The sequence below is a fragment of the Medicago sativa genome, chromosome 7, assembly GCF_051527215.1.
Source record: "Medicago sativa cultivar Bolivia chromosome 7, Bolivia_mono, whole genome shotgun sequence".
NCBI classification, from domain to species: Eukaryota; Viridiplantae; Streptophyta; class Magnoliopsida; order Fabales; family Fabaceae; genus Medicago; species Medicago sativa.
This window is the reverse complement of record NC_140755.1, coordinates 91,993,858-92,020,987: the sequence shown is the minus strand read 5'-3', so window position 1 is coordinate 92,020,987 and position 27,130 is coordinate 91,993,858. Positions and strand designations below refer to the sequence as shown.

Here is a 27,130-nt window from a genome sequence, read left to right as displayed (position 1 = left end):
TAGTTTTTGCTGCACTAACAAGGAAACTTCTGAATATTGACCGAGTGAATATCATTTCACCCATTTTCTCAAATTTTGAATAAATATTTGGTTGTGGTCCAAGTCCATGCCATGGTCACTTCATATTCATATCATCCTATGACTTTTATTGTTTCAACTTTCAAGTTCCTGTTTTCTATCTGACAATAACTAAACATATCTGGCGGGAGACATATGTATTAAGTTTAACTTAAAATATACTATGTTTGAATGCAATTTTATTCTTTATTCTTTTATTTGTAATTTACATACAATTTCCGACATTATTTTTTCATTTTTCAAAGATTACTTGTGGTAGAATCAATTTAGAGTGATGTGGTGGTGTCCCAGTTTAAGGTAGGAAAAATATTAGAAGTGAAAAGAACATTTACAAATATATTTACATTAATTACCTTTCTTCAAGGACATTAACGAGGTTTATGGTTGTCATTTCACAAATTTAGTCCCAATACATATAGAGTTTTTCTATCATGTATAAATTTGCACATGTTAATAAATTTAAAATTGTAAGTTTGTATTGGAACTTGTGCATTTTATATAAAATATATATAACTTTTTAATAAATAATTGGTGTTTTTTAATAAAAAAAGTGACTACTTTTAGTTGATTTAACATGTGCAATATTACACATGTTAGACAAATCGATACATATATTATTTTTGCATATTTGGTCTATGCACTTTTTTAATTACATTGTTGGTCTCTAAATTTTGAGGATTTTTGACACTTGACAAAAAAGTACCAAATTCTTTAACATTGAAGGATCAAAAGTGTTATACAAACAGATCAATTTTGATGATATGAACTTATAAATTTACCAAAGATAGTTTATATATTTAAGAGTATGATACACATACGGGATCCAAATCATAGTTCATGGTATATTTCATATTTGTGTAATAACATGTTAGTGCCAAAAATGATGTGGTCCTTTGTATTGTAGTGCCAAGATTTGAGTGACTTCCATTGGTTTGGTTTGGAGCTTTTCCTTATATTACATAAGTATTTACTATAGTTATTATACTTTGATTTACAGGAAAAGGGAACCTTAATAATATGGAGTTTAAACGAGAGGTAAATAAAATATGATTAAGAACTGTTTTCATTAAAAATTGAACCCAAGTTCTCCTGAATAATTTATCCTAATACGAGTTTATTAACCACTTGAGTGAATTACTTGGATAATTTACGATTTATTATATCTTAGGTCATAAAATCAGTAGTTTATATTTGGAAGTACAGTTATTTTATTATTTTGAAGTATATAGGTCCCAAAGTTAGAATAATTTTAATCTTTATAAAAGTAAAATATACAAATTAGAAACCCACTTGGGTTGGTAGCAGTGGCGGAGCCACGTATATGTCTTTGTGGGCTTGTGCCCCCACTATATTTTCCATAGCATCATATATATATATATATACACTAAATATTACATTACATATATATCTTCATGAATATTACTATTACATTCCATAGCATCATATATATACACTAAATTTTCCACGTATATGTTTTCATGCATACTACATTACATACACATGCACTAATATACACTAATAAAAAAAGTTTTATCAACATTTTCTACAGAAGTTATGGAAACAAAAACGTTTGGTTCTGCATCTCTCAACATCTTTTATGTTGGTTTTATTTTTCTTAATAATTAATATATGATAATATGTAATTATATATTATGAAAAAACTTAAGAGGTTTCGAATCAAAATAAGTTATCAATCTTTCTATTAAAATTACAAAACAAACTTTATTTTTTATTAGTCATTTTCATTTTTAAATGTGTCTTTAGTTAGTTAATTTAATTTTTAAATATATTTTTCACTAATCAATTTGGTATATACAATGAATAACAAAACAAGTTGAAGAGGTGTTCACAGTTTTGATAAATTTCAAATATTTTAGTGAAAACACATCACACATTTAGAGACTAAAATGATTACTCCAAATTGACATCGACCTATAAATTAGTGTTGTACATCAACGTCTAAACTATATAAGATGACCCTACTAAAAATTAGAATAGGGTTTCTAAATTATTTAAGGTGACTTTACTACAGATTTATATATACATTGCCCCCACAATTCAAAATTTCTGGCTCCGCCACTGGTTGGTAGTATTTGTGAAGATGCATTATGATTCTTTATTTATTGTAATTATGTTAAGAGTAATTAGTTTTTATGTGTAGTTATTTTTTGTGTTTCTTTGTCTTCAATCCTATAATACAAATAGGCACTTCCTTGTATTTGAGACACACAATGAATATACAAATATTTCTCATATCTTCCTTTCAAAAAAAAAAAAAAATTCTCATATCTGCTTGAGTTTCTACGGTATTAACTTGAGACTTTGGAGTACACTCCTTCTCAAGATCTTATGTTGGATTTCCTCCGATTAGTGAATTAGTTTAAACTTAACGAACAACAATTAACTTTTTGCAATTCATATTAAAAAAAACGAAAATAATAAAATAATACTTTGGGTGATAGAGGGCTATGGTTCATCTCTTTCAACAATCAAAATATATGGACAAACCTATCATTATTATCTCTCTAGCCGAAAATGTCATATGGAAAAACAAGCGGTTTAGGTGAGTTTCAACGACAAAACAGAGCCATCAAAATTGGGTTGTGGTAGCATTACACGAAAGAAGTTTAAAATGGTCTTCTCATTTTATTGAATAATTGAAATGGTCTTATCATATTTACATTAATAAAAAAAAAAACATAAAAAAAAAAAACGAGCTAAACTAAATTGCTGCATCTTACTATTTTTACGACTTTCAATAAATCAGGCAAAGAAAAAAAATTGTAAAATGGATGTGGGGTGAGAGAGGCTCGAACTCTCGACCTCAGGATTACTCAGAAGCTATGAGACCTACGCGCTAGCCAACTGCGCCACCACCCCGTTGATGTTAATTTTCGTTGCTACTATAACTTTATATAGATTTACTTTTGCATTGGAGCATTATATTCATTGAGTTTTAAAATTAAGGGTTAAATATGCTTTTGGTCCCTATAAAATTGGGACCTTTTAAGTTTAGTCCTTACTTAATTTTAATAGTTCTTTTAGTCCTTAATTTTTTTTCCTGCACTCAGTATTAGTCCCTCCTCAATTCAAATTTGTTTAATTTATACTTAAACTCTTGAGTTTATGAAGAATTTTTTGAAGACGTGTTAAGAACATTACTAAAAGCTCCCTTGCAAAAAATTGTCGTAAAATTTGATTTCTACGTCCAGATTTTGTTAATTTTATCTTTAACTTTTGTTGTTTTAAAAAATTCATATTTAATTCGTTTCATGTTAAAAAATTCTAAATTTTAGTAAATGAACCTTTCATAGTGTTCTAAACGTGTCTCAAAAAAATCGTTCAAAAATTTAAGAGTTTAAGGATAATTAAACAAACTTTATTGTAACAGGGACTAAAATTATAAGTAATTTTTTTTTTGTGGGGACAAAAAGAACTATTAAAATTAAGTAAGGACTAAACTTAGAAGTTCCCAATTTTATAGAGATCAAAAACATATTTAACCCTAAAATTAAACCATAATTTTTTTAAGGATAGAATCTTTTTGATGTGCTGTTTTAGATTGATTTGACAAAATCTAATATTGCATAAAATTATACAACAGTTTTCTAAAAAAATAATGAACGATTAATAGAAAATTTGACAAATTATATGTATTAAAGAAAAAGTATAAAAGAGCCGCCAAGAAGGTTGAACCAACAATGGATTGATTTAAGTGGTAAGGGATTTGAGCCCCTGAAGCATGTGGTCAAGAGTTCGATTTTTGACTCATGAGTATGAAAAAATCGATTGAAAGAGGAGAACCTACTTTGTGTGCTCCATATGTTTCTCAATGGAGATTAGTCATTGCTAAGTGGCGGTGAAAACTTCGTCCAATTATCATGGTAACACTAAAAAGGAGAGTATAAAAGAGCTAAGAAGGTTGAGTTTGAATTTAGACAAGAAAATGTACCTATATTTAATATTAAGTATGTCTCTTATAAAAGATTATTTCTGGTGGATGAAGGAGAAAAGGAAAAGTATATTTTAATGATTAAATAGTTAAATTATCAACTGGTTATATTTTAAGGTCTTATCAATGAAAGATCATGAAATAAAGTCCCTTCGAATATGCCACTGGAACTTTTATTAAAAAGAAGAGGCTAAAATTAGCAATATAAATTTAGAGGGACCAAAAGTTTGATGGAAATTACTCGACTTATTGAAAATGATGATTGATATATTTCGAGAGATCGAAAATATATTTAACCTATGATAAAATAATTTTTCATTACATGACAATTTACATCACACAATGCATACCCTTGAACCTCCACAAAGGTGGGTGCTTCATCTATTTAACACCAAGTTAAAATAGACACTCCATTGTGAAGTAGATAATTTGGGTTCTCAGAAAATTTTCTATGGAAAGATCATATTTCTCTTCACTCGTTAGTGCAGAAAACACTTCTTAATTCAGATAAAAATAGCCTTTTAAGTTGGTTTTGCACCGGACTTAATAGTATGCGTCAACGACATAACAAATTTTGATGTGTTAAGTCGAATTTTGAGTCCACTCAAGAAATCTTGTTATGTCAGGCAAATAAGAACCGATTTAAGAAGCGTTTGCCATAAGGAACTTGAATTAAATATAAACCTGACTTAAGAAAAGAGTTTCTTAAGTCAGATGATTTTTAACCGATTTAAGAATCATAAACTTGTTTCATATGTAAACCAGTATTTAAACGATATCCATGCAACAAAATTATATAGAGTAATAATCAAAACATAACCATAAAACTATATATAATACAATTTAGTTGTCTCATCCATGGTTCCTAGCTTGCAATATTATTAACTAATACTTCAAGAAAATTGAATCATTCCAAAAAAATGCAAATATCATAAATTAATCAAACATAAACCGATCAATTTACAAACAATTCCATGTTGTTGCGGCTAAGTCTTCAAATTACACTCTAACAATACACTTTGCTTTACCACCCCCAGGCCCCATGTTCCAATAGTCGTTCACAAAATTATATATCAATTATGCAGTAGTCTTTTGTGAACTATCCTTAATAAAGTAATTAAATATAGTAAATGAGTGTTGTTGAAATATAATGATATAAAGATATTGGTGAAACTCATTTAATAAGTACTCTTAAGGGGTTGGATTTTAGAAATTTGATACTTATTAGATATTGATATTAAAAAAATTACAAATTCAGTGATGTGTACATCAATGTTTTATAGGTGTGATGAGTTTTTTTTTTTTAAGAATATTTTAGACACTAGTCATTTAGTTCAATCCGATTTAGTCTAGTTACAAATTCATTCATGTGATTTCAACCAATGACAACCTGTAAATCATGACTTTGCCGGCCAATGATCAATCGAGTTTAAAGTATTGATGTATAAATGAGACTCGCTTAAACCCAAAAATAAAATGCTCTACTCTGGATGCTCTTGATCTTTAAATATATTCCGTGAAAACCAATCAGCACAAAATTTGTTTTGCTCACTAATAGCTAATTAATGACATTTTGTGACCTGTCAATCTCACACTAATATTTTAAAGGAAACATATGCTACCATAAAAGAACAGAGAGATAGGAAGGAGAGAATGAGACAAATTTTAAACAAATAACAAAAGATAAAACAAGACTTACATAACAACTAGTAGTTATTTTATGCAAGCAATTGGACAAATTAATTAATGAATAACCTTAGATAGAAGAAGCTAAAATTTTAAAATTTAATTCCCCCTCTTAACTATATAAACTAATATGTTCAACATGGAGTTAGAAACAGCACATAATTCTCCCATTATGGCAATGGTAGGAGAAAATGGCCCTGCTAGGGGAAAAGAAGATTATACTGAAGATGGCACAGTGGACCTTAAAGGTAGACCGGTTTTAAGATCAAATACAGGAAGATGGAGAGCTTGTTCCTTCATAGTAGGTATATATGCAACAAACCCCTTGTGTCCCTTATTGCCATACTGAAACTTTTTATGTATGTTTGGAATGGTGTTTGGTAAAGTTATCACTAATAAAATTGATATTCTTTTTTACAATTTACCTTCTAACTCTAAGTAAAATATGTAAAATAATTATAAGTTTATTAACCATTTGAATTCAATTGATTAATAAAATTGATTTAGTTATATTTGATTTTGGAGTGAAGTAACCCGAGGTAAAATTTTATTTTATTTAAGAAAATGTAAACGAGTATCTTTATGGCACAAATGAGGAAAACCAATATAAATATTATGTGTATTCAAGGGACAATGCATTATCCTTTAAAAAAAATGACAATGCATTATAATAACAGTGGTCGGGGTTCGAACCCCAGACCCTCATCTTATTCACCTTTTAAGAGGTGAATTTTTAGTCACTAGACTATTTGATAAAAAATAGTTTAAGAATAGTCTAGTGACTAAAAATAGACTATTTGACAAATTTTTAAACTTTTTTTTGTCAAAATTGTATTCTCAAAATTCTAAGTTATCTCCCAAATAGGGTATCTAGTTTAAAAAAAAAGTTTAAAAAAACTTGCAATTGTTTCTTAAAAATTTTCTATTTTTAGTTTACTTTTTCTATTGTATAATTTTAGTTTACATAACTATTACTATCATTGAACATGTTACCATGAATATTTTTTTATTTCTACTCAAATAAGGTAGGTAAACAGAGTTAATTTTCCTAATAAAATCAAACACTACTTTTTTTTCCTCACTATAATACGTTTGGTTGGGTAAAATCAGTTCAAGGACTTCAAATACCTGCGTTTATTTTTAATGCTTGGATTATCTTTTTCTTTTAGATTTTTACATATGTTTTTTTTTTTTTCCTTTTACTCATGTTTTATATAGATTACCAACTTGTAATAACATTGTGAGTTGACAATAATTTGGTGGTTGTAAGTTGTTCTTGTTTAAGAATACAAGTTCAGGTCACCGCTATCGTCAAGGGTAACTAGATACCCTATTTGGGAGATAACTTAGAATTTTGAGAATACAAGTCCAGCCCTCCTAAAGTCTGAATACTAGGTATCGAACACAGCTCTCAAGCGTCAAACCTAAAAGGCGAAGGCAAAATGCGCTATAGTTGACCGAGTGACTTAATACTTGATACCGAACACAAGCTATATTTAATAAAAAAATTAATATGTATAACAAAGTAAATAATGATGTATAATACATTAGTAACCTTCTTACAAAAATCTCCACAACTTCAGTTGGTTTCACAGTGTAGTTAGTACAAAGAACGATTATCATTTCTTAATATGGAAAATTCATGTGTTTATTTTAGGGTATGAAATGATTGAAAGGATGGCATACTATGGGATAGCATCAAATCTAGTGTTGTATCTAACAAAGAAGCTACATGAAGGTACTGTCAAATCTTCAAACCATGTCACCAATTGGGTCGGTACAGTTTGGATCATGCCAGCTATTGGAGCTTACATAGCTGATGCTTATCTTGGCCGATATTGGACCTTTGTTATATCATCAGGCATTTACTTTTTGGTAAGATATTCAACTCCAAGTTTTGAATTTCTGTCGTATATTGATCTTTGATATTTTAAATATCATAGTTATTATCGTTTCATTAATCTATTTTACAACTACGAATTTGAATTTTGTCCTTTGAAATTGCAAGATCAAATTCTTATTTCTGAACTGACACCTGATGTCTTACGGTCTCATTAATCGGCGTTACCTTCTCATAAAGCTTTGTTCAACTTCACTAGAATTTTTTTGTTTTAGTCTTATTTTGTATTTTAGCAAGTAAACATGACATGTCTTTGATTTTTTTTATGTAGGGAATGTGTTTATTAACTCTAACAGTGTCGCTACCAACGTTGAGACCACCACCATGTGCTCAAGGGATAGCAGACAAGGATTGCCAAAAAGCTTCATCACTACAAATTGGTATTTTCTTCTTTGCTTTGTACATCATTGCAGCCGGAACTGGGGGAACTAAGCCCAACATTTCCACCATTGGAGCAGATCAATTTGACGAGTTTGAGCCTAAAGAGAGGTCCCAAAAACTTTCCTTTTACAATTGGTGGGTGTTTTACATTTTAATTGGAACCATTTCAGCTCAAACAATATTGGTTTACATACAAGACAATGTTGGTTTTGCCCTTGGCTATGGGATTCCAACCGTATTGCTTGTTGTTTCCATATTGGTGTTTGTGTTAGGTACTCCACTTTATAGACATAGATTACCTTCTGGAAGTCCTTTGACTAGAATGGTTCAAGTCTTTGTTGCTGCTATGAGAAAGTGGAAGTTAAATGTCCCAATTGATTCAAAAGAGCTACATGAGGTGAGCATTGAAGAGTATACAGGTAAAGGAAGGTATAGAATTAATCACAGTTCTTCACTAAGGTTAGTATAATTTATAAACTTTTATTAGTTTTTACCACTTCAAACTTCATTGCATTAATTTGTTTTCTCATGTCACAAACTTATTAACTACGAAGCACTGGCACAAATATCAGACACGACCCTGACACTGACACATAGACATATGAATTATCGCACATGTAGCACCAACACCATAGATTCAAGATGGGTTGAGTGTACGACACATATCAGTGTCTAACAAGCGGTGCAGTATAGAGGTAATATTTAAAATAATACAAAGGAACCTTAACCACTCTATAGTCAGAGACGTAGTCAGAATTGACTGAACTTCGTTGTTAAATATTGAATGTTCTTTGTTTGCGTTTCTTGTATCTTTATTCTTTGAACTGGTAACAATAGCATTGACAAATTCTTGCAGATTCCTTGACAAAGCTGCAGTGAAGACTGGCCAAACTTCACCATGGATGCTTTGTACCGTGACACAAATTGAAGAAACCAAACAAATGACAAAAATGTTACCTGTATTGATTACAACATGTATTCCAAGCACCATTATATCTCAAACAACCACGCTCTTCATCAGACAAGGCACAACTCTAGACAGGGGAATGGGAGCTCATTTTAAAATACCTCCAGCATGTCTCATAGCATTTGTAAATATCTTCATGCTGATAAGTGTTGTAATCTACGATCGAATTTTTGTTCCAGTAATCAGACACTACACGAAGAATCCTAGAGGGATCACAATGCTACAGAGACTAGGAATTGGCCTTGTGATGCACGTTATTGTAATGATTGTTGCGTGCCTTATCGAGAGAAAGAGACTTAGTGTTGCAAGAGAACACAATCTTTTAGGACCGATCGATACGATCCCTCTTACTATATTCATTCTCGTCCCTCAATTCGCTTTGATGGGGATTGCTGATACGTTTGTGGATATTGCTAAGCTAGAGTTTTTTTATGATCAAGCGCCAGAATCCATGAAAAGTCTTGGAACATCATACGCCACAACAACTTTGAGCATTGGGAATTTTTTGAGTACTTTTCTTCTATCAATTGTTGCTGATCTCACAAGTAAAAATGGTCATAAGGGTTGGATTTTGAATAATCTAAATATCTCACGTATAGATTATTATTATGCATTTTTGGCCTTGTTAAGTTTTGCCAATTTCATTTGCTTTTTTGTTGTTGCCAAATTTTTTGTATATAATGATGATGTAACACAGACCAAGATGGACTTAGAGATGAACCATGCTTCATCTAAAGATAAGGCTGAAATAAGTCGCAACTAGATGCCAAATCCACACTAAAAGGTTCCTCTGTTCTTGTAACAAGCCTTTTGAAAATGCAAATAAAGGTTCAGCTCTGTATCCATATTTATGACTTGTGGGGCACTCAACATAATTAACCGCGATTTTAAATGTCATTAACCACGATTTTTAAGTATATATTTAAACACAAATTGTGGTTAATGAATATCATGTGTATTTGAAAATTATGTTTATTTTATTAAAATTTGAATGGTTAAGGAATATATTTATGTAAATTTGAACATTTTTTTAAATGACAAATGTTAATAATAAGTTGTTAGATTTATTAAAAAAAAACTAGTTATTAGATTAATATTTGTTCATTTGCCAGGTTTGAATCCAGACCTTTTTAACTCTTCCTCAAACCAATTAAGATACTCACCCACTTATTTGAAAATCTAAAAATTATACTGCTAGTATCCAAAATCGTAATTAACAATATATTTGAGTGGTTATAAACAAAGAATGAATTAATTGCTGGGCAACAGCATCTTCCTTACATTTCATGCATCTTGCAACTTGTTATTATTGCATGCAATTTTCCATTTTTCACCATATACAAATGTAACATGTCTTTGCATGCATCATGACCATTGGCAATGGCTGGACCCCACATAAATTGCATTGAGAGTATCTGAAAGGGAATATAGAAGGGTCTTGCTAACAACAATTGATAACTTTCATGTAGAAAAAATTGTTTTTTTATGTTTTAATGTGTTGAATACACAAATTTTAAGATAAAATTTCTATTTTAAATTTCTTATCAAGTGTCTAAGAACACTTGTTAGCATTTTCCAATATAGAATGGCCAAAAAGACATTGATCTCTTGCAAAAGCCAAAAAGACATTTTGATCCATAATTTAATTTCTGTTTGTAAGCTAGTGACCTTTTGGGTCCATATATCAATCTCACGTCAACTTCTAATACCACAATAGCCTGGTCGAAGAGGTAAACACCACCGAATTGCGGATTATTCTTTCTAATATGCCTTGAGATTTCTACCTTAGTTTTTTCACAAGAGTAAACTGAAATAATTGCATTAGTAAGGTTTCTACCTTAGTTAAGGAATCATGGAAGTCGTTGAAGAAAAAGGGCAAGACGATGATTACACTCAAGATGGCACAGTAAGTCTACAAGGTAAACCGGTTTTAAGATCAAAGACCGGAAGATGGAAAGCTTGCTCTTTTATAATAGGTAAAATTACTCAACCATTTTAAGGGACTTAACATAATTGTGATTTTTTTCTACCAACACATAATTGTGAATACTTAAGATATGTTTGACTGTGTTGGATTTTTCAGTTTTTTAAAATAAGTATGAACTGTTTCAAAGAGTTTCAGCTTTTTTCAGTAACATAATATTTTACCTTCTCATTTTATTTTTTTTACATATAGTATGACAAATTATTATAACACTTATGAATATGATATAATGCATTTATGTGTAATTTAAATTTATAGGGTATGAAATGTTTGAGAGGATGGCTTACTTTGGGATAGCGTCAAACTTAGTGGTGTATTTGACAGATAAGCATCATGAGGGTACTGTGGAATCTTCAAACAACGTTAGCAATTGGTCGGGTTCAGTTTGGATGATGCCACTTGTAGGAGCTTACGTAGCCGATGCATATCTTGGTCGATATTGGACCTTTGTAGTTGCATCGTGCATTTATCTCTTGGTATGAATGTGAGATAATGATTTTGAAATACATGCATCACTAACTTTATTCTATGTTATCTCGATGCATTATTTATGCTTGACATGATTTTGTTTTCTTTTCACTCAGGGGATGTGTTTGTTAACTCTAGCAGTTTCACTACCATCATTGAGCCCGCCACCATGTGCACAAGGCAACGTGGGCGAGAATTGCACTAAGGCGACACCATTGCAAAAGGGTATTTTCTTCCTTGCCTTATACACCATTTCTCTAGGCAATGGTGGAACCAAGGCCAACATTTCTACTCTGGGAGCAGACCAATTTGACGAGTTCGATACCAAAGAGAAATTCTATAAGCTCTCTTTTTTCAATTGGTGGTTTTCTAGCATTTTGATCGGCATGCTTTTTTCCAGCACTATCTTGGTTTACATACAAGACAATGTGGATTGGGGCCTCGGATACGGGCTTCCAACCATTGGCCTCGCTGTTTCAATAATAACGTTTTTTGTAGGAACACCATTTTATAGGCATAGATTTCCCTCAGGCAGCCCTATAACAAGAATGCTTCAAGTCTTTGTGGCTGCTCTGAGAAAATGGAAGGCACATGTTCCAAATGATCCAAAAGTGCTACATGAGCTAAGTATAGAAGAGTATGCATGTAACGCTAGAAACAAAATTGAACACACATCTTTCTTGAGGTTGAATCGAATTACTTTTTATCCATTCAAGTTTCAATTTCAGTAGGAGTCATTTTAATTACATATTTCTCCCATTTATGTGTTTGCAGAATCCTTGACAAAGCAGCTGTAACAACTGGGCAAACTTCATCATGGATGCTATGTACAGTGACACAAGTTGAGGAAACCAAGCAAATGATAAAACTGATACCTATTTTGATTATAACAATTATTCCAAGCACCATGGTAATGCAATCATTCACACTCTTCATTAAACAAGGTACCACACTTGATAGAAGTATGGGACCCCATTTTGCAATCCCACCGGCAAGTCTCCTAGCAGTTATAGTTATCTTCATGCTGATAAGCATTGTAGTCTATGATCGTGCTTTTGTTCCTGCGATTAGGTCCTATACAAAGAACCCTAGAGGGATCACAATCCTACAGAGACTAGGAGTTGGTCTTACATTGCACGTCATTGTGATGGTAGTTGCAAGTTTGGTCGAGAGGAAAAGACTCAATGTTGCAAGAGAAAACAACCTCTTAGGCCTGCATGATACACTCCCTCTTACTATTTTCGCTCTCTTTCCTCAGTTTGCTTTAGCAGGGGTTGCTGATAGCTTTGTTGAAATTGCAAAGATGGAGTTTTTTTATGATCAAGCACCAGAAGGTATGAAAAGTCTTGGAGCATCACTTTCCACAACAAGCCTGGGTTTGGGAGGTTTTGTTAGTGCCTTCATTCTATCAACTGTTGCTGATATCACTCAAAGACATGGTCACAAAGGTTGGATTTTGAATAATCTAAACATCTCTCGTTTAGATTATTATTATGCTTTCATGGTAGTATTAAGCTTACTCAACCTCATATGCTTCATATTCGTTGCTAAGTTCTATGTTTATAATGATGTAAGGCAAAACAATCCAAGCTTGGAGAAAAACCATGCTCCATCTCAGAACAATTCTAAAATAAGCCAAAGCACTACACAATAAATTGTCAACTCCTAGGGGAAATATGGTTAAAGAATCGAGCGAGTGTGGACAGAGAATCATGTTCACGGGTTTACGATTCTTCAAAAGTGTAATATTTACTTAAGAGCTTGGAATGTAGTCTTGCTTGTAGGTAAGTTAATAATAGACATGGATTCTGAGTTCATATTTCTACTGTTTTAAGGAAAATTCTATTGAGTCCTCTACGAGCGCAAGTCAAGAAAACCAATTATTCTTTTGGAAAGTGTGTATTCAACTTTTATAAAGTTTAAAAATTGTTATTTCCTATAATGAATTTCTACTTATAGTCTGTCTCCTTAACAAATGCCTTAATTGTTAGCATGACCCGTGTTTTAGTTATGATCAACTTACACTACGCTAAAAAAGACATTCCATGGCACTTATTTTCACCTCACTTGGAAGTGTTAGTAGGGGTTGATTTTCATACCACAATTGAGAATTGGTAGGAAAAAAAAAACAGAATTCCAATTTAAACTCATTCATAAACTTAATGGTTCGAGGCAAGGATGTTGAAAAGTGCCTTGAAATTGTGATGCAGAGAAAATCACAATCGTGACACGATTTGTGAAGTGTGTCACGATTTCGCAGTGCCGAGAGCATGTTTTGCAGGGTGTCCAATCGTGACACGATTTTGGGAAAACGTGACACGATTTTCGGCTTGCTGGGCACGTTATCAGGATAAGGTTGGTCGTATCGTGGGTCGTACGCATCAACCGTGTCACGATTTGGCAAAACGTGACACGACTTTGACAGTTGCAGAGGACTATTTAAGTGTTTCAGCTCATTTTTGAGAGAGAGATGAGAGAGAGCTTAAAGAGAGGAAAACTTGAGAAATCAAAGAAGGTAACTTTAGAATTGAGGGTCTTTGATTAGAGTTCTCTTGGGTTGGGAAACATTGTAAACACCTTGGGTGAGTGAAAATCATTGAGTGTCTTGTTCATTTGCGAGATTGGGAAAATGGGTAGAAATTAGGGTTGTTCTTTGTGAGCTTGATGAAGCTAATTTCTTGTAACTCATTTGTATCTCTTTGTAAGAACTCATTGATAGTGGATTGGAGAGATCAATCTCTCCCCCAGAGTAGGTCAAGTTGGATCGAACTGGGTCAACAATCTTTGGTGTGTTTGTTTCTCTTCTCTCTTTATCTTTTGCTTGTGGTTTTGTGCTTTTCACTTTGATTCCTAGATTAGATCTAGGGGCTGTTATTGTTGTTATCGCTTGTGTTTACTTTGAAATTGGTTACTACTTTCCTTTGCTCCACACATCATAGTTTGTATTGGTGTGATTTTGAGTCCGAATTCACAACAAAGGATATCAGCAAGAGAATCAAAGAGGAGTTTTCTCCTCTCACTTATTCTAGAGTATGTTTATCTTTTCTTTTGTTTATGTATTCAGTTACCATGAGTAACTAAACACTTTAAGATTAGAGTTTTAAATTTATCTTTTCTTTTGTTTATGTATTCAGTTACCATGAGTAACTAAACACTTTAAGATTAGAGTTTTAAAATGAACCTCTATTTATTTGTTAGGTTCAATTAATGCAAATATATTTATTGAATTATGATCTAACTCTTATTTAATTTTCATATGTTTCGATCTTTATAATGCTTTGGGACTCTAGGCCTCACAAACCTAGATATCTATATTGTCCTCTAGGTTAAGGTATAAGAATGACGACAATATTGCTCTAACCCGAAAAAGAACAATACGAAAGTTGCTTACTTATCTTTAGTTAATTAGGGATTTTAAAGTATGATAGTTAGATAATGATTTTTCTTTTGAAAATTGTTAGTATAGCACTCGTCTAGGCACAAATACTAAGAGCATTCTATAGAAAGATCACTATCTCATAACAATTAACCTTCTTTTATAAAGTTATTAGAGACATGGGATTCGAAGAATCCTAATCACCGTTAAACATCTAAATCAAAACATTTTATTTTTCTGCAATCAATTCAACTCGCTTTGCACAATCAAACAAAACTTGCAAACTCCTCATCATTCATAGTTTTTAATTATAAGTTTAGTAAATTGACGAGTAGAAAACAACAATCAAAGAGCACAGATATCACGATAGGAAATTAAAAAAGAACATAAATAGAGAAAGACAAAAAATAAAAAATAAGAGGAGGATAAACAAATAAACAGAGACAAAAAAAATAATGACGTAATTAAAAATAGAAAAATGTCATTTATTTTTATTAATCATCCGGTTTTCAAGACAAAGGGGCTCGCAGAGTTCAACATGAGGTAAGTAAGACCTATTTTGTTATCAAACTCAAGTTCACCTGAACAACTTATCTTAGCGAAACTTATTGACTTAGAACGGAAGCAAGGGTTGCAAATGACAAACTTGTGAAAATAGGGTTGCACGCCAGAAATTGAGAAAATCTCTTTAAAATATTATTGAATGAATAAAAGTTGCCTCTTAGGCTACAACTGTTAAGCCTAAATAGGGAAATAACAAAACCCTAATGGCCGAAAATAACAAACTAAAAACAAAACAAACAAATAATAAAATTAATCTAAAATAACAAAATACTAATGAAATACTACATAAACCCTCCTACATCACTTATTAACAACTTGAATTCGATGACTCTTAAAAATGTCATGCTTTGACAAATTCAATATCGTAAAAGATTTATTTAAAAAATGTTCATGAAACATGGTGTGGACTAATTAATTACAAATATATGACTCATCAATAATTTCCATAGACTCCCTCAAAAAAAAAATTCCGTAGAAAAGGACTTAATATTATAATTGAGGAGAGACCATTGACTCCAAGAGTAAGTAGAAAGAATTACTCCCAATCAGGACCCTTGAATCTAATATTAATTAATGGTTGTGATTAATTACTAGTAATCTGTAACACCCATACTAAACGTATCTAGAAAGTTTAGCATGAACGTTATTCTTGGTACTGGATACATTAAAATATACAACATAAAATTTTTCGAATGAATAACATTTACATTAAGTCACGTTCGTATAAATAATAATACAATACATCTCATCCATACATAAAAATACATCCTTGATGTCCATGACGTCCTGCAGCGGTACGAACGAACCGTTGAAGTAATATCCATCCGACTACGAACATGCATAATCATCCTGCTTATCTAAAACAAATAAGGATTGGGATGAGACGTAATGTCTCAGTGAGTTCCCCTAAATCCTAAGCTATAGGTAACCTCAGAGGAAACCTACGGTCACCAAGTGTCTACATTACAACCTGACGGTTGATTATACGTGTGTGGGGACTTGCATACTTAGACGGTAGTGCATACTAGAGCCGTCATAATCTTATCTTAACTTGTTATAGGCTTCACTTCCTATACGTGTAATGGCGATCGAGGGGAACCTAAGACCGCATTGCCAAAGATACGCTCTACGTATCGAGGCCTAAACATAACATAATCATGGCACGTTTCTAAACCGGACGATTAGGGGAAACCTAAGATCGTCATCGGTATCATAATCTTTACTTGCTCTATACATAACTTGTACTTGCTTGCAGCATCTAATGCTCTTGTTCTTAAACATGATCTTGCATGGAATCATTCTACATGCCATAACATAATCATATCCATATCATGCATAAACGTATCTAAGTTCATTCATTAGGTTAGCGTTGAACAAACAGTCATTATCTTGATTCATTTTACGGAGAGTCGCGGGTGGAGTAACCCCGGGAACACTCCCATACATGACCGATGTACGTACATCGGACTCCCTCGGTGTCGTGCGGGTCCCTTGCGGCTTGAACCGTTCCCCTTAGGTCGAGAACCTCCCGTATCCCCCTGGCGTGGATAACAAGAGACACGAGCACCTACGTCTTGTTACTCAGTGACATGTGGGTCCCTTACGGCTTGAACCATTCCCATCATGAGAACCCCTTGTATCCCCTTGATGTGGATAACAAGAGACGTGCCACCTACACTTATTAGTCATGGTCTTGTCGTACACATAAGCTAAACATATACATACTTGATCTTAAGCGAAGAGAATACACTTCGCGTCTTATCATTATAGGGATTCATATCCTATACTTGCCATACTTATCATTCATGCTATTTTTCTAGTTCTCAACACTATGTCGAGGCTCTACATTCATGCCCTTTTCTTAATTCATCACTACCCGGACATATTGCATAACATATCACTCTTGCGTATCATTTATCAACAAGTATTGTTAACAATTTGCCATGTCTTTCCCTTGATTAAAACCTTGTTTGGAATTGTACTTTAGGCACTTAGAATTGAGGGGTTCATAGTTTAAAAAGATACTGCAAGATCGAGCCTCGGATAGCCCTTGTTGGCCACAAAACGAATTGACAACACATATTGTGCAGTCAATTTCGCCTGGCCAAATTCTCTCCGCCATGGCGAAATTTTTCGCCGTGGCGAGCTACTCCAGAGAGCCCTGATCCCCAGCTTGCCATGGCGAGCTAAATTCCGCCTGGCGAACTGTAGCAGTCCAAAATTCTGCAGAAAACGTGATTTTGCATAAAAACCTCAATTCAAGTGTTCTAATTCATTCTAATCATCCAAAACATCATAAAAACAGCTTATATCATGTGCATGACATCAATTAACAATATTTGATCATAAATGGTACAAAAGGGGTACTAAACATAATTGGAACCTAGAATTTTCATGTTAATCTTACATGACATAAACATAATCCCAAGGGTAGGATATCTATCTATGGAACTCACCTTAACATAATCTTGCCAACTCTTCAAGCTCTAAGCTCAACAAGCCAAACCCTAGCTTTGGTCAACTTGTTTCCTTTGAACACACCATCTCATTCTTGTTGTTTTCTTGCAATTTAAGACATCATGATCCTTGCTTGATCATCTTTACTCCAACCCAAAGCTTCTTCATCAAAACCCTAACCTTGAATCTCTTATAAAGAGGAGGAAGAATTGGAAATAAGTTCAACCCATGTTACCAATCTCTTGTGGGAAGATAGAGACACTAAAACTTGTTCTTGAATCTATGAAGAAGAAGATTTGATGCATGATGTGGTGTGAAGAGGAGGGAGATTGATGGAAGGAGAGAGGAGAAGAAGAAAGCTCTTGCCAACCTTAAGAGAGAGAAAGGAGAAGAGGAAATGAGATATTTTCCCTCAATAACATATAAATATCCTTTATCCATGGAATTACCAAACTGCCCTTGGTCTTAAGCGTGTTTAATACGGCTATGCTACTTTACCCGTATTAAGCTGACATCTCATAATAAATATTATCCATGAACTTACTTTCCATGAATTTAATTCCTCTGACACGATCAACGAGTAATATACCGATACTGACAGGCGGGATATTACATTAATCCCTACTGTAAGGTTATTTTATTCCTTCTTCTTAAAGAACCCAAAAAACTACATCGGTAAAACACAATCAAAATAAAACTTCTATGCCCGCCACACTCTGTAAGAAGGATATAATTATTTGCTGAATCCAATATAATTTGTTTTTATTCGATAGAAGATCAAACTGAATCATGTGTATTACATATTCATGGAGATTATCTAGAATTTTAATATCCAATTAAGTTATTGACTAAATCATAATGGTATAACCTAATTACGTATGTGTGGATTGGTTATTCTTTGAAATTCAGAGATACTCCTATAACCTAATCAGATGGATCACCGAATGTCATTATTCATGTTTTCTAAGCCAATTGTAGGAATTGAAAGCATATACAGATTCGTAGGAGATAGAGGCTTACGACATATTTTCAACAGATTATTTGAGAATTGAAATTTTTGTGTTGGTGTCGGGTTATTTAGGAAGAATGTGCTGGGTTGGTTATGAATAAAATAACCTTATGGTAGGGATTTCTAGTAATTAATTACAGTCATTAATTAATATTAGATCAAAGGTCATGATTTGGAGTAACTCTTTCTACTTACTGTTGGAGGTGATGCTAGAAGATTATCTTTTTGGGATTCTGTTGTTGCCCGTATTGCGAACCGGTTGTCGATGTGGAAGAGTCGGTTTCTATCGTTTGGTGGCCGTCTGATTCTCATAAAGTATGTCTTGTCTTCTCTACCTGTTTATGCCCTTTCCTTCTTCAAAGCTCCGTCAAGTATAATCTCTTCCTTTGAATCTATGTTTAATAATTTTTTTTGGGGGGGATGTGAGGATCATAGGAAAATCTCCTGGGTTAGCTGGAATTCTATTTGTGTTAGAAAGGAGGAGGGAGGTTTAGGGGTGAGAAGAATGAGAGAATTTAATATGGCTCTCTTAGGGCAGTGGTGTTGGAGGACGTTGGTTGATAGGGAGGGGTTATGGTATAGAGTTTTGGTGGCCTGTTATGGCGAGGAGGATGGCGTGTTGAAGGATGGTGGGCGTCGGGCGTCGGGTTGGTGGAGGGACATCGTGCGCCTCCGGGATGGTGGGGGCGGTGTGGGAGGAGAGTGGTTTAGGGATTGTGTCGCTAAAGTTGTGGGGAATGGGAGAAATACTTATTTTTGGACTGATCCGTGGTTAGGTGGTATTCCTTTCTCGGTGCGTTTTAGACGGTTATTTGATTTAAGTGTCAATAAACATAGCACGGTGGAGGATATGTTTGTGTTGGGGTGGGAGGAGGGAGGTGCGTCTTGGAGGTGGAGAAGGAGATTGTGGGATTGGGAGGAGGAATTAGTGGGGGAGTGTCGAGAGTTGCTTGCTAATGTGACTTTGCAGGTTTCAGTGACAGATGAATGGAGGTGGCGACTTGACAATTCAAGAAATTATTCTGTTCGTTCTGTTTATGATTTGTTGACAACAGGTGGTAATATTATTGTTGATGAGGCTCAAAATTTGGTATGGCACAGACATGTCCCGTTAAAAGTATCTATTCTTGCTTGGAGGCTTCTTAGAAATAGGTTGCCAACAAAAAATAACTTGGCAACCCGTGGTATTATGGTTCAAGATGCGCATCTTTGTGTTTCTGGCTGTGGGGAAGTGGAGACAGTTCAACATTTATTTGTCTCCTGCCCTATATTCAGAGACTTATGGCAGCATGTTCGTGCTTGGATTGGAGTTAGTGGTGTCGATCCCTTTGACACTGCTGATCACTTTGTTCAGTTTTCTCATTTGTTAGGTTATGCAGCTAAAAACCGCTCTTTTATGCAACTATTATGGTTGGTTTGTGTGTGGGTGTTGTGGACTGAACGTAATAATAGGCAGTTTAACAATACAGAGAATACTATTCACCAGTTGTTCGAAAAGGTTCAGATTCACTCATTCTGGTGGTTGAAGGCAGCCAATGTTGTGCATGAGTTTGGGATTCATAATTGGTTTGTTTCCCCTTTACCTTGTTTGGGTATTGGTTAGCTGTGTCTTGTGTTTTTGGTGTCGGTGTCTTCGGACAAAACTCATTGTAATTATGCTTGTTTCTTTTAGCACACCTTGTGCGAAAGGAACAATGCTTTTGTTGTTAATATAAGTTTCATTTTTGCCTCTTCAAAAAAAAAAAATTCACTTTAAAAAAATTGTAATGTCTATTTCTCAACAACAAAAAAATTAATGTCAGTTAACCGACTTTAAATTGTTTATTTTTTTTTAAGGAGACTTTAGATTGTTTATTGTTTTGTTCAAATTGTTTAATTTTTTTTAAGGAGACTTTAGATTGTTTATTGTTTTGTTCAAATAGCCGCCAACCGGATCATATAGATTTTTAAAAGACGAAACGTGGATTTTTTATTTTTGCTAATAAGAAATGTGGATTATTGTTCTGACTTTTTTTAAAAATGAACATTTAGAACGTATACTTTTCAAATTAAAATAACATGTATAATTTTTAAATAAGTTTTGGAGGATACCAAACTTACTAGTTTAAGAATTTATTATTTTAGTACTCTACCCAGACTCTATCTGTCGTCATCCATATACACAATGCATGTTACTCTCTTGTTTTATATGGAAGTCGTGCATATCCTTAATCTCAAAATATATTAGGTGAAATCCAATTTAATCGGCATATATTTGTTTTTGTTCACTTATAACTTATGACAGATCTCAAGGATTGTTACATGTGGTAAGAAATTTGAACCCCTAAAACAAGTGGTTAGGGGTTTGATATCTAAGGCTTGTGCACCAACAAAAATATGATTGAGAAAGAAGAACTCAACTTGTGTTTTGCGTAGTTTCCTCGACGAAGATGTGGTAAATTTTGTACCAATAATACAGTAAAAAAAAACTTATGGCACATTTTGTGACCTGACAATCTCACACTAAGAATTTAAAGGAAATGTTACCAATAAAGAATAGAGAAACGACGTACATTGCAACTGGTATTATTTTTATTTTTTGCAAGCAATTGGACAATTAGTTAATGTATAACCTTAATTGTGATCTGACAATCTCACATTAATAATTTAAAGGAAATAACGGACAAATTTTGAATAAATGACAAAGGTATAAAACAAGACGTACATTGCAACTAGTATTATTTTTATTTTTTTCTTCAAAAAAAAAAGTATTATTTTTGTTTTTATTTGCAAACAATTGGACAATTAGTTAATGTATAACCTTAGTTTGAAGAAACTAATAACCTTCTAAAATATAATTCCCTATCTAAACTATATAAATTAACGTTCAACAGAGTTAGAAACAACACAATTATTTTCAAACATCATGACAATGGTAGGAGAAAATGGAAAAGAAGATTACACTGAAGATGGCACAGTGGACCTTAAAGGTAGACCAATTTTAAGATCAAACACAGGAAGATGGAGAGCTTGTTCCTTCATAGTAGGTATATGAATCAACCTCTTGTATCCCTTATTGCCATACTGAAACTTATTATGTACGTCAAATAGTGTTTGTTGAAGTTACCCCTCGATTTCTTTTCTTCTTAATCCTCTGTTTCTAAGTAGAAAAATGTTGAATGATCGATCCGTAAAGTCTAGCTAAACTATCAATACTGAAATTGTTAGGTTCGAACTTGAGACTTCGTAGTTGAATATTATAAGCTTCATTAGTGTTTACTACAACATCTACAAACCAAAAAAAAAAGTTAATAATTTAGAACTCATTAACCATTTGAATTCAATCAAATAATTAATAAATTGACTTAATTATTTTGTCAAAAAAAAAATATTTGACTTGAGTATTTGATTTGGAATTTTTCTAATTACACCCCAAGTATTCCTTGTTACACCCTAAAATGACAAAATTACCCTTAAATAAAATTTAATGTAATCTTAAACTCAGTTTAAGTAGGCCATATAAACTTAGTTTAAGTAGGTAATGTAAACTGAGTTTAAATGTACATACTTAAACTCAGTTTAAGTAAGTCATGCAAACTTAGTTTAAGTTGGTCATGTAAACTGAGTTTAAGTGTACATACTAAAAGTTAATTTTTGCTTTAACCTCTTCAACCTTGTTTAATGATTCTACGTAATCTTATTTTAAGTATGTACATGTAAACTCAGTTTAAGTAGGTTATGTAAATTGAGTTTACATGTACCTACTTAAACGGAATTTAAGTTAACCTCAACAATGTTAATTAACGTTGTTTATGTTGCATCATTAAATAACTGTGTTGTAAAGTGTATGACATATCAACGTTGAACAACAAGGAAAAAAAATAAAAACTCTAGCATCATTGAGAAAGAAGAAGAAAATTCAATTACTTATATGCAATAGAGTATGGATGAAAGATGTTTTGATTCACTCTTTAATCTTCTATAGAGATTGAATGAACATCCATGATTGTTTGTGGGTGAAAGATGGTGAAATTTTAGAGTGACAATGAATATCAAGGTTTTAAGAAAATTTATAAAAAAAAGGACAATTTTGGTATTATTTTAAAATTTTAAGTAAATTTAAGTGTAACCAGAAATATATGGGGTGTGAATAGAAAAACTCTTTGATTTGGAGTGAAGCAATTTATGTTTTTTTTGGTTACAAAGCAATTTATGTTATACATTTTTAACTCGACGCAAAAGTTTGTTTTATTTTTATTTCTTTTTTTTTGTTGGAAATTTTATTTTTATTTCTAATCAAATAGTAAGGTAGGTAAGCAAAATTGTTTTTCCTAATAGAAATCTGACGTTATTTTATAGGTAGAAATCAACACCTTTTTCCCATAAAATAACGTTTGATTTGGGTAAAATCAATTCCAAAACCTCATATACTTGCATTTCTTATAAATATTTATTTGGATTATGATTATGTCCGTTCAAAAACAATAGCATATTTTATTTCTTTTTTGACAATAATTGTTGCTTGTAAGTTGTTACTATTGTCTAATAGCACAAGTCAATGTCACGGCCGTCGCCAAAAGTCAGTGGTTACCCCTACTTGGGGGAGATAAACCTAGTATTTTGAAAATTTTGTGAAATACTATGTCTCTTCTCTCTCTCTCTATGCTTTATTTTTTATAAGCAATTCATTTCAAAGGTTTGGGTCCACCCCTTTTTGTCATGCCCAACCCTAAGTAGGGTGAATGGTCCCTTCACATATTCTCTCATGATTGCCAATGATTAGTTAAGTACAAAAAGTACAAATGTGTGGGCTCATTGGTATGAAGATGGTCTTTTACCATTGGTGCTTTATCCAACCGACCGAGTATGATAGCCATGGCTAGGTATGAACTTGCATACGGTCTTACTCACTTAACTCGTCTCCAGTCCATGTCTCACTCAGAAAACATATAACATGGTCAATCCTTGGTCTAGGATCCCTAGTCGGCTTCTAGAGTTGTTGTATTAGGACGAGTAGCCCTCAACCTTGCTCCACAGTTGGCCCTCCTTAAATCTGAATACCTAGTACCGAACACAGCCCTTGAGTGTCAAGCCTAAAAGGCAAAGGCATAAAGCAATCTAACGGGCTGAATGATAATTTTTTTTAATATTTACAGTTGGGCGAATTTTAATATCTACAACAAATGTAGTATATACATTAGTAAATTTTTTTTTTTACAATACGCTTGACAACTTCATTTGTTTTCACATGTAGCACAAAGAACAATTGTCACTTCTAAATACGAAAAATCCATGTGTTTATTATAGGCTGCGAATTGATTGAAAGGATGTCATACTTCGGGATATCATCAAATCTAGTGTTGTATCTAACAAGGAAGCTCCATGAGGGTACTGTCAAATCTTCAAACAATGTCACTAACTGGGCAGGTACAGTTAAGATCCTGCCAGTTATTGGGGCTTACATAGCCGACGCCTATCTTGGCCGATATTGGACCTTTGTCGTATCAACTGGCATTTACTTTTTGGTAAGATATTCATTTCAAAGGTTTTAAATTTTCGCCATATATACAATATTTGATATTGTAGAAAATCTTAATTAAATACGGTTAATATAGTCTCATTAATATTATTATTTTTTTCCTGCAGGGAATGTGTTTATTAACTCTAACAGTATCACTACCAATGTTGAGACCACCACCATGTGCTCAAGGGATAGCAGACAAGGATTGCCAAAAAGCTTCATCACTACAAATTGGTATTTTCTTCTTTGCTTTGTACACAATTGCAGCAGGCACTGGGGGGATTAAGCCCAACATCTCCACACTTGGAGCCGACCAATTTGACGAGTTTGAGCCCAAAGAGAGGTCTCAAAAACTTTCCTTTTTCAATTGGTGGGTGTTCTGCATTCTAACAGGAGGCATTTTAGCCGAAACAGGATTAGTCTACATACAAGACAATGTTGGTTTTGCCCTTGGTTATGGGATTCCAACCATATTGCTTGTTTTTTCAACATTGGTGTTTTTGTTTGGAACACCACTTTATAGACATAGATTACCTTCTGGAAGTCCTTTGACTAGAATGGTTCAAGTCTTTGTTGCTGCTATGAGAAAGTGGAAGTTAAATGTCCCAATTGATTCAAAAGAGCTACATGAGGTGAGCATTGAAGAGTATACAGGTAAAGGAAGGTATAGAATTAATCACAGCTCTTCATTGAGGTTAGTTTTTAGTAGTATTTCTTACCACTTAAAGTTTCACTGCATGAATTAGTTTGTTTTTTCATGTCATATAAATTTATTATCTATCAAGCACCGAAAGTCTTACACACATTTATCTATCAAGCACCAAAAGTCTGACACACATACACAAATATCAAACACGACTCTCACACGAAAACACTAGTAATGTTTTTTTGAAAAATTGAAGTGATTGAATGTAATAATGTAATGTGAATGTCGTGTAAGTGTTGGATACTAACATGTGTTGGACACCAGACTTGAGTTCAATCAAAGGTAAAATCATAAGTATATAATTATAACACGTACAAATGTTTGTAGATTCCTTGACAAAGCTGCAGTGAAGACCGGCCAAACTTCACCATGGATGCTTTGCACTGTGACACAAATTGAGGAAACAAAACAAATGACAAAAATGATCCCTATATTGATTGCAACATGCATTCCAAGCACAATTTTTGCTCAAACACACACACTCTTCGTCAAACAAGGCACTACTCTAGACCGGAGAATGGGAGCTCATTTTAAAGTCCCTCCAGCAAGTCTCATAGCATTTGTACATATCTTCACGGTTATAAGCATTGTAATCTATGATCGTATTTTTGTTCCTATTATCCGACGCTACACAAAGAATCCAAGAGGAATTACAATGTTACAAAGACTAGGAATTGGCCTTGTGTTTCACGTCATCGTAATGGTTGTTTCGTGTCTTATTGAGAGAAAGAGACTCAGTGTTGCAAGAGAACGTAATCTTTTAGGCGCGCATGATACAACCCCTCTTTCTATTTTCATTCTTGTCCCTCAATTCGCTTTGACGGGGATTGCTGATACGTTTGTGGAAATTGCTAAGACAGAGTTCTTCTATGATCAAGCACCTGAATCAATGAAAAGCCTTGGAACATCATATTCTTCAACAACCATTAGCATGGGAAATTATTTGAGTACTTTTCTTCTATCAAATGTTGCTCGTCTCACAAGTAAACATGGTCATAAAGGTTGGATTTTGGATAATCTAAATATCTCACATTTAGATTATTATTATGCTTTTTTGGCCTTGTTAAGTGTTGTCAACTTCTTTTTCTTTCTTGTTATTGCCAAATTCTTTGTATATAATGATGATGTAACTCAAACCAAAATAGACTTAGAGATGAACCCTGCTTCATCTAAGGTCTATAAGACTGAAATAAGTCAAAGCATCTCACAACTGGATGTCAAATCCTAGAGAAAACACAAAATAATGTTTCTATGTTCTTTAATTGAGAAAGATTCAATTAAGTCCATAGTTGTGACTACTTTTCAAAATCTTATGTTATATTTTGTTGAGTATATGGTCTATAGTTGCTGATAAGTGGGCAATCAGCCTCAAACGTTTGTTGAGGTTACAGTTCAAGGTAACATTGTAAACTAGACCTTAAATGTTTAAATGTAAGTTTGTACTCTGGATCTTAAACAATTTTTTGCCAATTTTTCAAGTTGAGTTAGGAGAAAGAAAAAAAAAACCAGAATTCCAATTTAAACTCATTCATAAACCTAATGGTTCAAGGCAAGGATAGCATCAGGGGCGGATCCACTGTGAAACATGGTGTGGCAGTTGCCACACCAGATTATTTCCCTTTTTTATTTTTAATATACTTGACTTAATAACTATATATATAATATAAGTCGCTCAAATATCATAGGTTTCTCTCTTGGCCTAGCGTTTTATGCTTGATGGATGATTCGTATGACCTGTGTTCAAATATCATAGGTTTTTTTTATTAAATTATTATTAATAAAAAGGGTGTTGCAGGGATTCGAACCTGTAACACAACCTGGATTCGTTTCTCTCTTGGCCTAGCGTTTTATGCTTGATGGATGATTCGTATGACCTGTGTTCAAATATCATAGGTTTTTTATTAAATTATTAAATTATTAATATTAATAAAAAGGGTGTTGCAGGGATTCGAACCTGTAACACAACCTGGATTCGAACTTGTAACACCATGTTAATGCTCTCACCCAAACCATTTTGCTATACTGTTTAAAGTGTCAATGGTCTACTTTGTTAATATATATAGTTGTTTTGAAAGTTTTGTCACACCAATATCAAATGTCTA

The 27,130-nt window shown here is 33.2% G+C and overlaps 3 protein-coding genes and 1 non-coding gene across 4 annotated transcripts; 3 read left to right on the top strand and 1 right to left on the bottom strand.

Moving 5' to 3' along the window:
* Positions 1 to 2,873: 2,873 nt before the first annotated feature.
* On the bottom strand, positions 2,874 to 2,958 carry TRNAM-CAU (transfer RNA methionine (anticodon CAU)). Its single transcript is given in 2 exon segments — positions 2,874 to 2,909; positions 2,921 to 2,958. It is a non-coding gene; the product is annotated as a tRNA-Met (tRNA).
* A 2,921-nt stretch (positions 2,959 to 5,879) lies between these two features.
* Positions 5,880 to 9,805, top strand: LOC146910266 (protein NRT1/ PTR FAMILY 5.2-like). The gene is made up of 4 exons (XM_085730149.1): positions 5,880 to 6,021; positions 7,374 to 7,591; positions 7,888 to 8,456; positions 8,854 to 9,805. The coding sequence occupies exons 1-4, from the start codon at positions 5,889 to 5,891 to the stop codon at positions 9,725 to 9,727; spliced, it is 1,794 nt and encodes a 597-aa protein (XP_085586275.1). The 5' UTR covers positions 5,880 to 5,888; the 3' UTR covers positions 9,728 to 9,805.
* Positions 9,806 to 10,637: 832 nt separating this feature from the next.
* On the top strand, positions 10,638 to 13,358 carry LOC146910265 (protein NRT1/ PTR FAMILY 5.2-like). Its single transcript, XM_085730148.1, has 4 exons — positions 10,638 to 10,940; positions 11,207 to 11,424; positions 11,533 to 12,101; positions 12,191 to 13,358. Exons 1-4 carry the CDS (start codon positions 10,817 to 10,819, stop codon positions 13,068 to 13,070), a joined length of 1,791 nt encoding a protein of 596 aa, XP_085586274.1. The 5' UTR covers positions 10,638 to 10,816; the 3' UTR covers positions 13,071 to 13,358.
* An 8,347-nt stretch (positions 13,359 to 21,705) lies between these two features.
* LOC146910264 (protein NRT1/ PTR FAMILY 5.2-like) lies at positions 21,706 to 26,336 on the top strand. Its single transcript, XM_085730142.1, has 4 exons — positions 21,706 to 21,848; positions 24,109 to 24,326; positions 24,448 to 25,016; positions 25,356 to 26,336. Exons 1-4 carry the CDS (start codon positions 21,728 to 21,730, stop codon positions 26,254 to 26,256), a joined length of 1,809 nt encoding a protein of 602 aa, XP_085586268.1. The 5' UTR covers positions 21,706 to 21,727; the 3' UTR covers positions 26,257 to 26,336.
* Positions 26,337 to 27,130: the final 794 nt, after the last annotated feature.